Source organism: Typopeltis vanoorti, chromosome 12 (genome assembly GCF_054136105.1).
Source record: "Typopeltis vanoorti isolate ZY-2024b chromosome 12, IOZ_Tvanoo_1.0, whole genome shotgun sequence".
Taxonomy (NCBI): domain Eukaryota; kingdom Metazoa; phylum Arthropoda; class Arachnida; order Uropygi; family Thelyphonidae; genus Typopeltis; species Typopeltis vanoorti.
In genome coordinates this window covers 110,629,980-110,642,567 of record NC_143560.1, presented here as the reverse complement: position 1 = coordinate 110,642,567, position 12,588 = coordinate 110,629,980, and the positions used below count along the sequence as shown (strand labels likewise).

The window sequence follows — 12,588 nt, the reverse complement described above, 5'->3', positions numbered from 1 at the left end:
ACCAAGCGCTCATCACTCCTTGTCTCAGTATCTTCCATAATGCAAAGCACATCTCCTTGCAGACATGTATAATGCTATGCATTAAGGGAAGGGCCACGACCTAGACCGGTTTCGACCTTTACTGAGGTCTCTCAGTGGGTGCCAGACCCAGAAGTTGAGATACTAAGGCAGAAGCAATGGAGAGGTCAATTTACTTATACGAGTTTCCAAAAGGTGTACCACCTTATTATTAAATTATTCTAGATTTAGAGAAGGATGTTGGAAGTTTATTTTCCACTTGGTTAGACTATAATATCCTTTATCCAAGTGTAAGCAAACAAAGTTTGCACCTGAAGTATCTTCAGGACTGAGGCAGCTCGTAGTAAAGGTGGACCAAGCTCTCATCACTCCTTGTCTCAGTATCTCCCATAATGCAAAGCACATCTCCTTGCGGACATGTATAATGCTATGCATTAAGGGAAGGGCCACTACCCAGACCGGTTTCGACCTTTATTGAGGTCTCATCAGTGGGAGCCAGACCCAGAAGTGGAGATACTAAGGCAGAAGCAATGGAGAGGTCATAGCATTATACATGTCCGCAAGGAGATGTGCTTTGCATTACAGGAGATACTGAGATAAAGAGTGATGAGAGCTTGGTCCACCTTTACGATGAGTTGCCTCAGTCCTGAAGATACTTGAGGCGCAAACTTTGTTTGCTTACACTTGGATAAAGGATTAAACTAAATTTATTATAGTCTAAAGAAGTGGAAAATAAACTTCCAGCTTCTCCCGTTATTCGTATGTTATATAAGTTAAATCAGCTTTGGAATCAATAAAACCAACCTTTACTAGCATTAAATGTATGCTCGTCGTATTTATCTTTTTGTTGTTTCCTTAAATTGTCAAACAGGCTGCGTGCTTTTGTTTGAATCGTACACAAACGGAGAGGAATATTCTTGTCGATTTGATCATCTATCCATATCATTAAAAGCTTCTCCATTTCATGAATTGTTCATCTTTTTTTTTGTTAAAATTGTACATTTCATATTAACTGTACCTTTAGCTGCCTCCATTATTCTTGATTTATCTTTTACACCGTTGAAACAGTTGAATGCAATAGTTTTTTTCTCGTGCTATTTCACCGACTTTCTTTCCTTTGTCATATGCTTTAATGACCTTCATTTTAACATCTAAACTTAAGCTTTCCTTGCCTTCTTTTTTATGTTGGAATTTTCATCAGTAGTATACTTCTCTTACTGGACATGACAGGGTTACGACGAGATACAAAAATTGCAATGAGAGAAACGAACACTTCGACTGCTGATTAGCAACTAATGTGCCAAAGGCTGTGATAAGTTAGAAGTGGGTGAATTAGCAACAGCTATTGCATATTGGTGATAGGCTTTGCTTGTCGACTAATGGCGATGCTGTGACGCGTATACAAAAGCAATGTGATATATGTAATTTTTGGCAGTCGTAAGTCGAGGACTACCTGTACACTTGCTAAAGACTAAGAAAAAAAAATGAAGGGATAATTGGTGAAGGATAATAAGACAATAATAAGGTGCAAGATATATATATATATATATAAGGCTGATTTAGACCAAACAGGAATAAAGACAAGATTTTCACTTTTAAGAGAAATAGTCAAGAAATCATAGAATCCTATTTAAGCTTTGTTCACATGATGGTACCAATAGAAAAATGATTCAAAACACTAAATCAACATAATGTAAATGGAATCTTCAGAAAATACAAATGTAGCTTGTACATAATTTACAGATTTAAAATTATAATTGAAGGGTGCAAGTAAGGTGGTCTGTTAAACCCAATGTTAGCATAGAAGATATTTTCTGTGAACTCTTAAATAGATCTGCTATAGTCTTCAAGATTATTTAATAATATTAAATATTGTTACAGCAAATGTGTGTAACATCAGCTTAATCAAGGTAAAACCTATTTTCCATATTCATAAAAAATTCAGGGAAAAAAAAAAAATCAGCTAACGCTTTTTTATTTCTGTATATAGGGAGTAGGCAAGGCCGTATTTTCCATATTCTCAAAACTAAATCTACAGAGCACACCAAATGCATTCTAATTATTATTTAAACAGAACCTTTAGTGAAGTTGGTAATTTAATTATACACAGAAATAGGTAACAGATAAGATATAAGAGATAAGATATATAAAATAATATGTCACCTCCTTTATTGTTTATCTTGTCATTGATCCCCTTTACTAGAATTTTAGATAAAACTGCTCATGGTTACCAAACTGCGCAAAAAAGTGCAAAGATATTTCACCTTTTATACATGGAACAATCTGAAGCTGTACTCAAAATCAGAGAATGAACTTGGATCATTGCTTAATACTGTGTACATATTCAGTCAAGATATATCAAATAGATTTTAGCTTACACAAATGAGCAATTGCTGGAATAACAAGAAGAAAGTTTGAATACCCGAACGAAATCGAGCTGCTCAATGGCAAAAAAACAAGGCAATAAAATTCGAAAGAATAGCTACAAATATTTGGGAATTTTAGAAGCATCAGAAATTCTGTACACTAACATAAAAAAAAACTAGAGCAGAATACATAAGCTGATTAAGAAAACTCCTTAAGCCAATGCTTAATGCTGGAAATTTGATACAAGCAATTAACACATGAGCCATACCTGTTCTGAGATATTCAACAGGCATTGTTGAATGGATCCAGCCAGAGGTGGAGAGTTTAGACCGAAAAACTCAACAATTAATGACAGTGCACCATGCCCTCAATCCTCGCAGTGACATTGATAGGTTCTACCTATCAGACAAAAAAGGAGGCAGAGGATTATTACAAGTAAAGCAAGTTGTTGAAAAAGAAACACGAAATCTGAATGATTATCTGCAGCAAACAACGGAAAAATTTCTAACGAGGTAAGGAAATAGGATTTATTTAAACCCATGAAGACACAAAATTGGAGTACAAGACTAAGTAAAAGTGAGAACTAAAAGATGGAAAAATAAGGCATTGCATGGAAAATACCTTCACAGCATAGAGGACAGCAACTTGACCTGGCAACAGTTGAGAAATGGAGCACTAAAGAAAAAAACAGTAGGTGATTTTTGCAGCACAAGAACATGCCATTAAAACCAACATTATGAAGGCAAAAATAAAAAAAAATTCAAGAAGACAGTAAATGTAGATTGTGCAAAGAGAAGGAAAAAAATGGTACACCACATTATAAGTGGATGAAGCAAACTCACACAAATTGAGTACCATAAAAGGCACAATAATATAGCTAAGATAATTCACTGGCATTTATGTAAAAAAGTATGGGTTTAAATTAAAAAAAGTAAAGACTACTGAAAGCATAAAGTTGATAAAAAAGTGATTGAGAATGAAAAAGCTAAAATATTCTGGGAAGTGAAAACAAGGGTGTTCAGTTTATCGAATAATGCTATCGAATATCAGTACCAGGAGATAGCCGAATTGATGAAAAAGAAACTGAAAAAATTACAAAGTATTGTGAATTGCAAGCCAAAGGTGAATAAATCTGGCAAAAGAAAAACAAAAGTTGTTCCCATAATAATAGGTGCTTTAGGCCCCATCCCCAAAAGATTGAAAAAACATCTAGAAGCACTCGAGTTAGATGGATTAAAAATTGGACAGCTGCAAAAGGCCACTTTGGGTAGGGATCAAATTAGTGGAATATAACCAGCGTTTTACTTAAAGCTGAGGATATATATAAATTATTCATCCAAGCTTTTATATATATATCAAATCTGAGAGCCAGAATTAAAAAAAAAAAAAAAAAGCATGATCAAAAATGTGTATGCAGATGTATAATTAATTCAAGATGCTATGATTGATTTAAGCAAAATAGGAGATAAAGATTAAAAAAAGGTATATATGAAGCAAAATTGGTAGGAAAAAGATAAATATGGACACACACAGTCAGGAGGGGGGAAAAATTAAGAATTCGTTTGGAAACTTGACAAATAACACACCAGCGTAAATGAAAATGACTGTTGATAATTAAATAACTGTTGTAATAAAATAATATGTATAAGCAATTAATATTTTTAATACCATGGTTATATCAGCATAAGCAGTGATAACAATCACATTGTATACATTACAGCATACTCTTGATAAAGCAAACATCATTATAGTGATTTTATTCACTATAACAAACCAGCTAGAAGCCCTTGCCACAGCTGCACAGCATCGATGTTATTCTAAACAAAACTCACTATATACAACCTTTCCATTATAACTAAAGGAGGGGGAGAAGGAAGCACAAAGGAACTTGAAAAATCCAATGTGTTTAAAGTGAGTAGAATATGCACTTAGTTAACTAACCTGAAGAAATTACTCAATCGGCATAATAAATTTTGAGTATATATATGTTCAAAACGAAAATAACCATTTCACTTACTTTCCATTTCACTTTCTGTGAATTGTCATGTAGCCAACACAATTCATCTTTGGAGACTGTCATCTATAAAAAGAATAATTAAAATCATCATCATTATGGGGATGGGGAAGTGAACATATTGACAAAGCATAACACATTCAGTAAAATTTCACCAAAAAATATACAGCCTTTTATCATTTTCTAGCATGTGCTAAAGAGGTATCCTACAACCCAACACAATTACTCTCATTATAGATTTTTTATAAATTTTTTTTCCAGCTGATATAATCAGCTGCTACTTGTCTATCTTCTAAAACAGGACACAACAGTATTTTAATACTTGCATATCATGTTTGTTTCTATCTTCGTAATGTTGGCCAAATAACTATTTAGTAGAAATTAGCACAGGTGGAAACAGAGCAGGTATATTTCAAAATGTATTATATAATGTATTCATATTTATTTTCAATTACCAAAGTTCTTAAATTTTAAAATGTGCAATAATTAACATTTTGCAATTCACTGAGAAGAATTATCCAAATTAACAGACAGCATTAGGCATATACATTATTATATTACATATGTTTTACAATTTTATTGTAAAATGTGTTTAAACTAAACAATGTAACATTTTCAAAGATTTTCAAACAGATCACTGGAACTATGTAGATTTCGAATTTGTCACTTCCAACACAGCAAACTGTGCCACTTTCTTTTGCTTTCATGCATCTCATATGATTCCCAACCACTCTGCTATTAAACTAAACTTCAAATGAACCGACAAACACCTCCAACAAGCTTTTAAGATTTATTATTAATTTAATTTTATCTTTAGCCTGTTATATAGCATGATTCATCTACTTATTTTTAAGTATTAAAATAAAATAAAATATATCGATTAAAATATTTTAAGAAAATAGTTTGCAATCATATAAAGATATGTAGGTTGCAAAATGCTACACTCAAACACTTCTGATTGCATTAGCCCATCCACATTTATTCTTCCTTTTACACAAATTTTTTTTGTAGCATTTTTGTTCATGTGTTAAGGTTTAAGTGCTGGACAAAACTCATGTTATAGGCCTAACGAAGTGAAACAGCACTAAGAAAGGATTAAAAATATTTAATTCTTCCATTATTTCATCTCAGTCAGTAAGACACTATCATGGAGTACGATACGAGACTTGTAACACACACACACACCGATGCAACACAAAACTAAGTGAAACACGTCGACAAAAGACTACAGACCTAACTAAGTGGAGCACCTTTTGTGGACACCTGTTGGCAGACTAGGTTGTAAACTGGGAACTCAAAGTATTAGTGTTTCTCATATTATGGTAGGTTTAATGCAACCATATTTATTTAAATTAGGCTAATTTCTGAAATGAGATGCATATTTCAAAAATAGTCTTTCTCTTCTAAATTTACTTGCCATAAGCATATGATAGTAATCAATGGGAATTTTGGACCTTTATGCATGTAATGAGGTCCTAGATGTTGTGGGGCAGACATTCCTTGACCTCACCCAATGTTCTAGTTCATCCCACAGATGTTCAACAGGTTTGAGATCAGGGCTCTGTGAATACCAGTCAAGCGTGGGGATGTTCGTGTCCACAAACTATGCAGTTACAGAAGCAGCAACATTATGACACGGTGCATTGTCTTGTTGAAAGAGAATGGTCAGTTCCGTAGAAATGCCACAAAGTAGGAAGCATTGCATTGTCCAGAATGTTTAGATACCTCTCTGAGTTCAATGTTCATGGCACTACAAACAGAGGTCCAAGGTGAAACCAAGAAAAACCTGACCATACCATCACAATGCCACCTCGAAAGTTCAGTTAGGTTATGCACTCCGGAGATGTCGACTGGGCATCTGCCACATTCACACCCATCCATCTGCTCAATAGAGGGTGTAACATGATTCTTCACTCCATAACAGCTTTCCAAGCTTCCACGTTCCTGTTTACAATCTTTGCACCACTGAAGATGATGCTGCATGTTGCTTCGGGTAATTGCGGGGCTTGTGCACTGTGATCCTACCATGGAAACCCACGATGTGAGCCTTGGTTCTGAATGTTTTTGAGCAGATTCATGTTCCAGTTGATACCTGGAACTCCACATTCAACATGTCAGCCAATGAATGGCAGTTTTTTTACATATTATCCTTCATAGCACCGTTCAGTGAGTGTGGTGGATCATCCCACTGAGGGTGGCACTTGCAGTTTACTACCTGCACTTACATCTCAGTATGGTATCATTGATTCTTAACCGGGGATAGCATAATATGTCAACAATTTACCAAACAGATATGCCTGAAACATGGTATCCCATTACAATGCCTCTTTCAAACTCCATTGGTCCCCTCCTCACAGTCATTTCACCTGAACACAGCTGCACTGACTTGGGAGCATCATATGTTCCCAAGTCAGCATATGCTCCCATCATATGCTTCCTCCATTTTATACCAGCTCCCAACACATCTCATTACATGATGCACCTTGCCCATTAAGGTGTCCATTGACTTCTTTTTAAGCAACGTATCTTAACCAGATAGGTTTGAGAGATGCTGAGTCAAGAACTTGTTTTTCAAAATCTTTCATAAAAAAATGACAGGGGATGGGAGAGGGTATCCCATAGAGGTACCCTCTGTATATTTATAAATTTTGTACTTCCAAGAGAAATATTCAGAATGGATAGGAAAAGAAAACAGTTCAGTAATATCAGGAGGAAAAATTAGGTTAGGTGTCATTTAATGGAATATCGGTGAATGGTGATGTTACATCAAAGCTAGCCAAAATATCTGATTTAATGTTAAATTCTCAACAGAAGTTTTAAAATAGTTTTTTACATTGGAAGTAGTTTGAGAATGATGTCCATTTTTTTTGTTGTTGTTTGTTGTATTCAGCAGCACTAACCTTATCAGCTCTGGTGATGAGTATACTGCTATCTTTGCATAGTTCCTTGAGGGCACTGAGTTGGCAAGATGACATACTTCTTTTAGGAGGCAAAGATCAAGAAAGAATGCTGGCATCAAACTTAACGTGGTTAGCTATTTCCAGAGCTAATTTACAGATACCACATTCAATATTTAACATTAGGTCTAGTGCTTGTACTTGCTTTGGAGCAATGGCAAAATTATGGACAGGACTAAGGGAACTGATGGCAGCATTGCTAAGCCTTTTTGACAACATGTTAACTAGTATACAAAGGGGTTGATCTAAAGGTAAGGGTTTAAAATTCAGAAGACTGTTGTACTTTCTGATGTGTTTCTTTTTTATTTTTATTAACTTTTTTCCGAGCAAAGGCTTCTGAAATATCAAAGAGAATGTTCAGAATAGCCAAGAGCTGCAAATGCAATATGTTGATGGCTGCACTGGTAGCAGTGAGGATGGTATGCATAGCTGAAATCTGCTCTCATAGCAGAGCAAAAATGCATGATTGTATATACAGAGGGCCTTTTTAAGATTTGAACGTGACTTTAAATTTCACACTGTTGGGTAATATTTCTGTATCCTAACACTTTTTAAGAAAGGCCAGCCTGTTTAATTCTCTAGACAATTGAAATTTCAACTTACTGTAATGTTTCGCCTTGCGTTCTATATCACCAACATGAATAATCACAATCTGTGTGTTAAGGCTTAAGTGATGGAAGAAACTCATGTTAGAGACTTAATGGAGTGAAAATTAAGACTCTTTAAATTAGACACATTACACTCTTTCCTCTCTCACCTCAGTAGTCTTCACTCTAGAATACAGTTTACCATGGAAAATAAAATTAATAATAGTTAATAATGCAGTTAAATAACAGAATGAAAAACCAGACAGTAAGACTTATTTGTGCCTATGTCCCACAGAAAATTCTGCCAAGGAAGAAGTGTAGGAATTTTTTGAGGCTTTTAAAGAAGGCAGCTGGCATGAATGGAAAATGAAGGATTAGCAGATAGCTTTCTGCATGCCTTCAGCACACGTGAAGCCCACCCACACAGGCAGGTACATTTGCCAATGTTCCCATTATCCCCATGAACAATATGGTATCATTAAAACACTAACCAATAGAGCCTATAACTTTTGTTCCAGTGAGTCCTCTCTTACAGCAGAACATAATCATATAAAGCACACCTTATCTATAACTACAGTTCCCATAGTATAAAAAAAAAATAATCAATCCCTCCCCCAATCCTCGACATAATGCTATCATCATTCCCTATGTTCGAGATACTTCAGATAAAACAGCCAGTCTTAAAAAAATACAATCTTTGCACAGTTTACAAGCCCTGCCAAAAGTTTGCAGCCCTTATATGTGCTACTAAAGATCAGCTCCCTCTTCTCTCTCTCTCTGTATCTGGAGTATATGAAAGTGCCCTATTCCTGCAAGTTGGACTACTATGGACAGACACAAAGATCAGACAACAGCTATATGGAAGAACACCAAAAAACATCTGCAGTCATGACAATGGTCAATTGGGCCTTGCAGACTATGCTTCAGATATGGCTAATGGAATCAATTGGAAAAAAGACTACCATGCTCCATCACTGTAAATTTAGAAGAGAAAGACTATTTTTGCAATCTGCAACTAGTCTCAGATATCAGCCTAATTTAAATAAATATGGTTGCATTAAAATTCCCAAAATATGGGAAACACTAATACTTTAAGATCCCAATTTACATCCTAGGCTGCCAACAGAGATTATCTCACCTAGTTAGGAATCTAGTCTTTCATCCCCATGTTTCACTTATGTTGTGTTACAAGTCTCATTATGTGCCATGATGATGTCTCAGTGATGGAGACAAAATACTCAAAGAAAATATTTTTAATCCTTTCTCTCTCAGTGCTGTTTCACTCCATTAAGCTTGTTCGAACAACCATTTCTGTTCGAACAACCATTCTGCTAATCCTTCATTTTCCATTCATGCCAGCTGCATTCTTTAAAAGCCCTCAAAAAATTCCTACACTTCTTCCTTGGCAGAATTTTCTGTGGGACATAGGCACAAATAAGTCTTACTGTCTGGTTTCTCATTCTGTTATTTGACTGCATTACTCTACTTAACACTGCCTACCTTTCAAGAGGATTATTATTGTATTTAGTTGTGAATACTATAGCTACTTCTCCTCTTCCTTTTCCTTGATCATTATTTCCTGAATATGTATAACACCTCGTATTTGTCATCAAGAAAGATCCCACTTGTTTTTTGTCTTCTTTGTTTCAGTAATACCTATTACATCAAGCTGATATGTAACCAATTCTTCTGCAAATTCCATTTCTTTTCCATTCATGCTTTTCATGTTGATGCTGCAATCTTGAACTCTGCTGATGTTTGTTCCTGTAGCAGGCTTTTCACTGTGTGCTCTGGTTTCCCAGACAAAAACAACAGGGCCTTATGTAACAAGGTGACATCTCAGTTGGCATACAATTCTGTCGTGTTGTACCATCATTTTCATATTCCAATAAGAATTCAATTTGGTCAATTAAATCACAAATTTTCCATCTATCCTCATTTGTTCAGTATTATGACAGATACCTAATATGGTACATCACAAGAATGTGATAATTGGAAAGGTCAGAAGCCCTAGTCAGTTCTCCTCATTCCTTAAAAGACTATGTACTTGGCATTGTCTTCTCAGTTATCCAGCTGCGACTCCTTGACATCCTGAATCCATTCAAATTATTCTTCCTTTATATCCAAAGTATACGAGTTTGTTTATTATAACAAATTTCCATAGAATATCATTGTGCCTATTTAAACTTTGGTCAAGACTTTCTGATAGTCTGCTAATAGTGGGTAAGTTTGTTATAATGGTATTTGCTATAGTGAGATTTGGCTGTATAGAATTTTTTCTCTGTCATTCTATGTTGGCTATGCCAAATTATAATTAACATAGGTGGTTCAATAGGTGCACTTAGAGAATAGAGAAAGCAAAGCGCTGTGTGAAACTAGCTAAACAAAAGTCATAGGAATACTTTGGTAATAACATAGAAAATAAATATCAGGAAGGTGGCAAAATATGCTGGAGGCTATTGAAAAAGCTTAGGATTGGAGGGGAAAAAAGTACTGTAAAAGAAATCAGAGATGATAAAGGTGACATGAAAACTGAACATAAAGATATTCTAGATGTTTGGAGTAATTACTTTAAAAGACTGCTAAATGAAACAAGCAGTGTCAGCACACTGGTAGAAAACTCAACAGGAATGCAGTCAGAAATACATATCCATACTTGAAGTAGAAAAAAGTCATCAAAAACCTGAAATGTGGAAAGACACCTGGAGAAGATTAAATTTGACCAGAAATGCTCAAATGTGGAGGCATAAAAACTTTATAGTTGCTGCATTGCATAATTCAGAAGGCCTGGTCAGAGTGTTGAATTCCAAATGATTGGAGTATAGCTTTCATAGTACCCATATATAAAAAGAGAAATAAAACTGAATGTGAGAATTACAGAGGTATTTCCCTACTGAGTGTTCCTGATAAGATTTATGCAAGTATAATTGAGAAATGGCTAAGAAAAATTGTGGAAGGGAAGCCTGGTGAAGAACAAGCTGGATTCAAGCCAAACAGAGGTTGTCATGATAAGATTTTCAATTTACGACAAATAGTTGAGAATCATGGGAATATAACAAAGATATGTATTTATGTTTTGTAGGTTGAAAAAGCATATGACAAGGCGCAAACAGGAAATCTCTTCATAACGCTACAGTTATATAGTGTAAATGGGACATTCCATCGAGAAATATGTAGTCACCATTTAAGTTGTAAGTCAGCAGTTAGAATTGAAGGGGGTTACATGAAGGTAGCTTGATGTTAAATCAAGTTAAGTATTGACAAGGGTGCACATTATCTCCACCGTTATTCATTATCTACATGGATCACATTATGAAGGAAAGTGGTATTAAATCTGATATCTCCTCATGAGGGCTCTCATGAGGCAAGTGTAGTGGCAGTGTGTAAGAAGAGTTCCAGATTCAGATAAGTTATTCTTGAAATCATTAATTGTATATGAGTGTTTGTTTGAGCTGCTATAAAAGTTGTGTGCTACTAGTATTATTAGTGTGTAGGATATTTGCCTAAACTCAATTACAAATTCATTGTTATTAGACCTTAGAGTAGTAACCAACAGAGAAAAGATGGTGGTGGCTTTGTCACTGCATGACTTTAACTTAGACTTCAGTCTTTCATGAAGTGCGAGGTGTGCTACATGTATTCTTTTGATTACATAGATGATTTGTGGATATTTAGGGCAGATGGAAGGAGGGTGTTTGTATGAAGTGCGAGCTAAACGAGGATTTCAGTGCTAATATGAATTTGATGACAGAAAGTGTTCGTAGCGAGAACGTCGAGGGGAGAATGAGTGCTCGTTCAAAAGAGAAGGATGGTGTGAAAGAAAGGAAAAAAATTGTTAAAAAATCATTGAAAAAGAAAACGAGTGATTTGAAAACCATAATGGATGGTAAAAAGTATGAAAGTGAGGCGAATGTGGTGGAAGGCAATGAAACTGAGAGAATGAATGAAACCGGAAATAGTGTGACGCAAGGTTCGGAAGTTGGAAAAATCTAAAGAATGAATGAAACCGGAAATAGTGTGATGCAAGGTTCGAAAGTTGGAAAAATCTAAAGAATGAATGAAACCGGAAAGTGTGACGCAAGGTTCGAAAGTTAGAAAAATCTAAAGAATGAATGAAACCGGAAATAGTGTGACGCAAGGTTCGAAAGTGGGAAAAAATCAGAAGAATGAATGATAGCAAAAGTTGGAAAAATGGACTGAAAGTATGGAAACTCAAAAGGATGAATGAGAGTGAAAGTGTGAAGCAGGGGTCGAAGCTTCGAAAATTAGAAAGATGAAATGATAGAGAGAATGTGACGCGAGATTCGAAAGTTGAATTGAGTTGGATGAGGCAAGAGATGAAATAGATGTGGAATGAAATTAAAAAATTTTGGGTGAAAACGATTAAAACGAATCATTTCGGTACGAAAGAGTTAACGAAAGACGAGCGAGTGGCATTGTATGGCGACTCCATTATTAAAGGTGTGCTGGATGAGAGGATGCAAAAGGTATGTTTTCCAGGCGGTAAAATGAGTAGAGTGATTGAGACACTGGATATGAGGAGGGAGCAAGCAAAGGAGTTGATGGGTTTTAATAGGAAGGAATGACCTGACAGAGGACAAAGAGCATGTCAGAATGGATATCAGGAGGCTGCTTAGACTGATAA

The 12,588-nt window shown here is 35.4% G+C and overlaps 1 protein-coding gene across 1 annotated transcript in view; it reads right to left on the bottom strand.

Moving 5' to 3' along the window:
• shot (dystonin-like protein short stop) overlaps positions 1–12,588 on the bottom strand; it is a 1,304,552-nt gene that overhangs the window by 960,684 nt on the left and 331,280 nt on the right. The window contains exon 21 of the mRNA XM_090402172.1: positions 4,403–4,465. Within this exon, the coding sequence (XP_090258298.1) occupies positions 4,403–4,465 (63 nt within the window). The remainder of the gene's footprint in view (positions 1–4,402; positions 4,466–12,588) is intronic.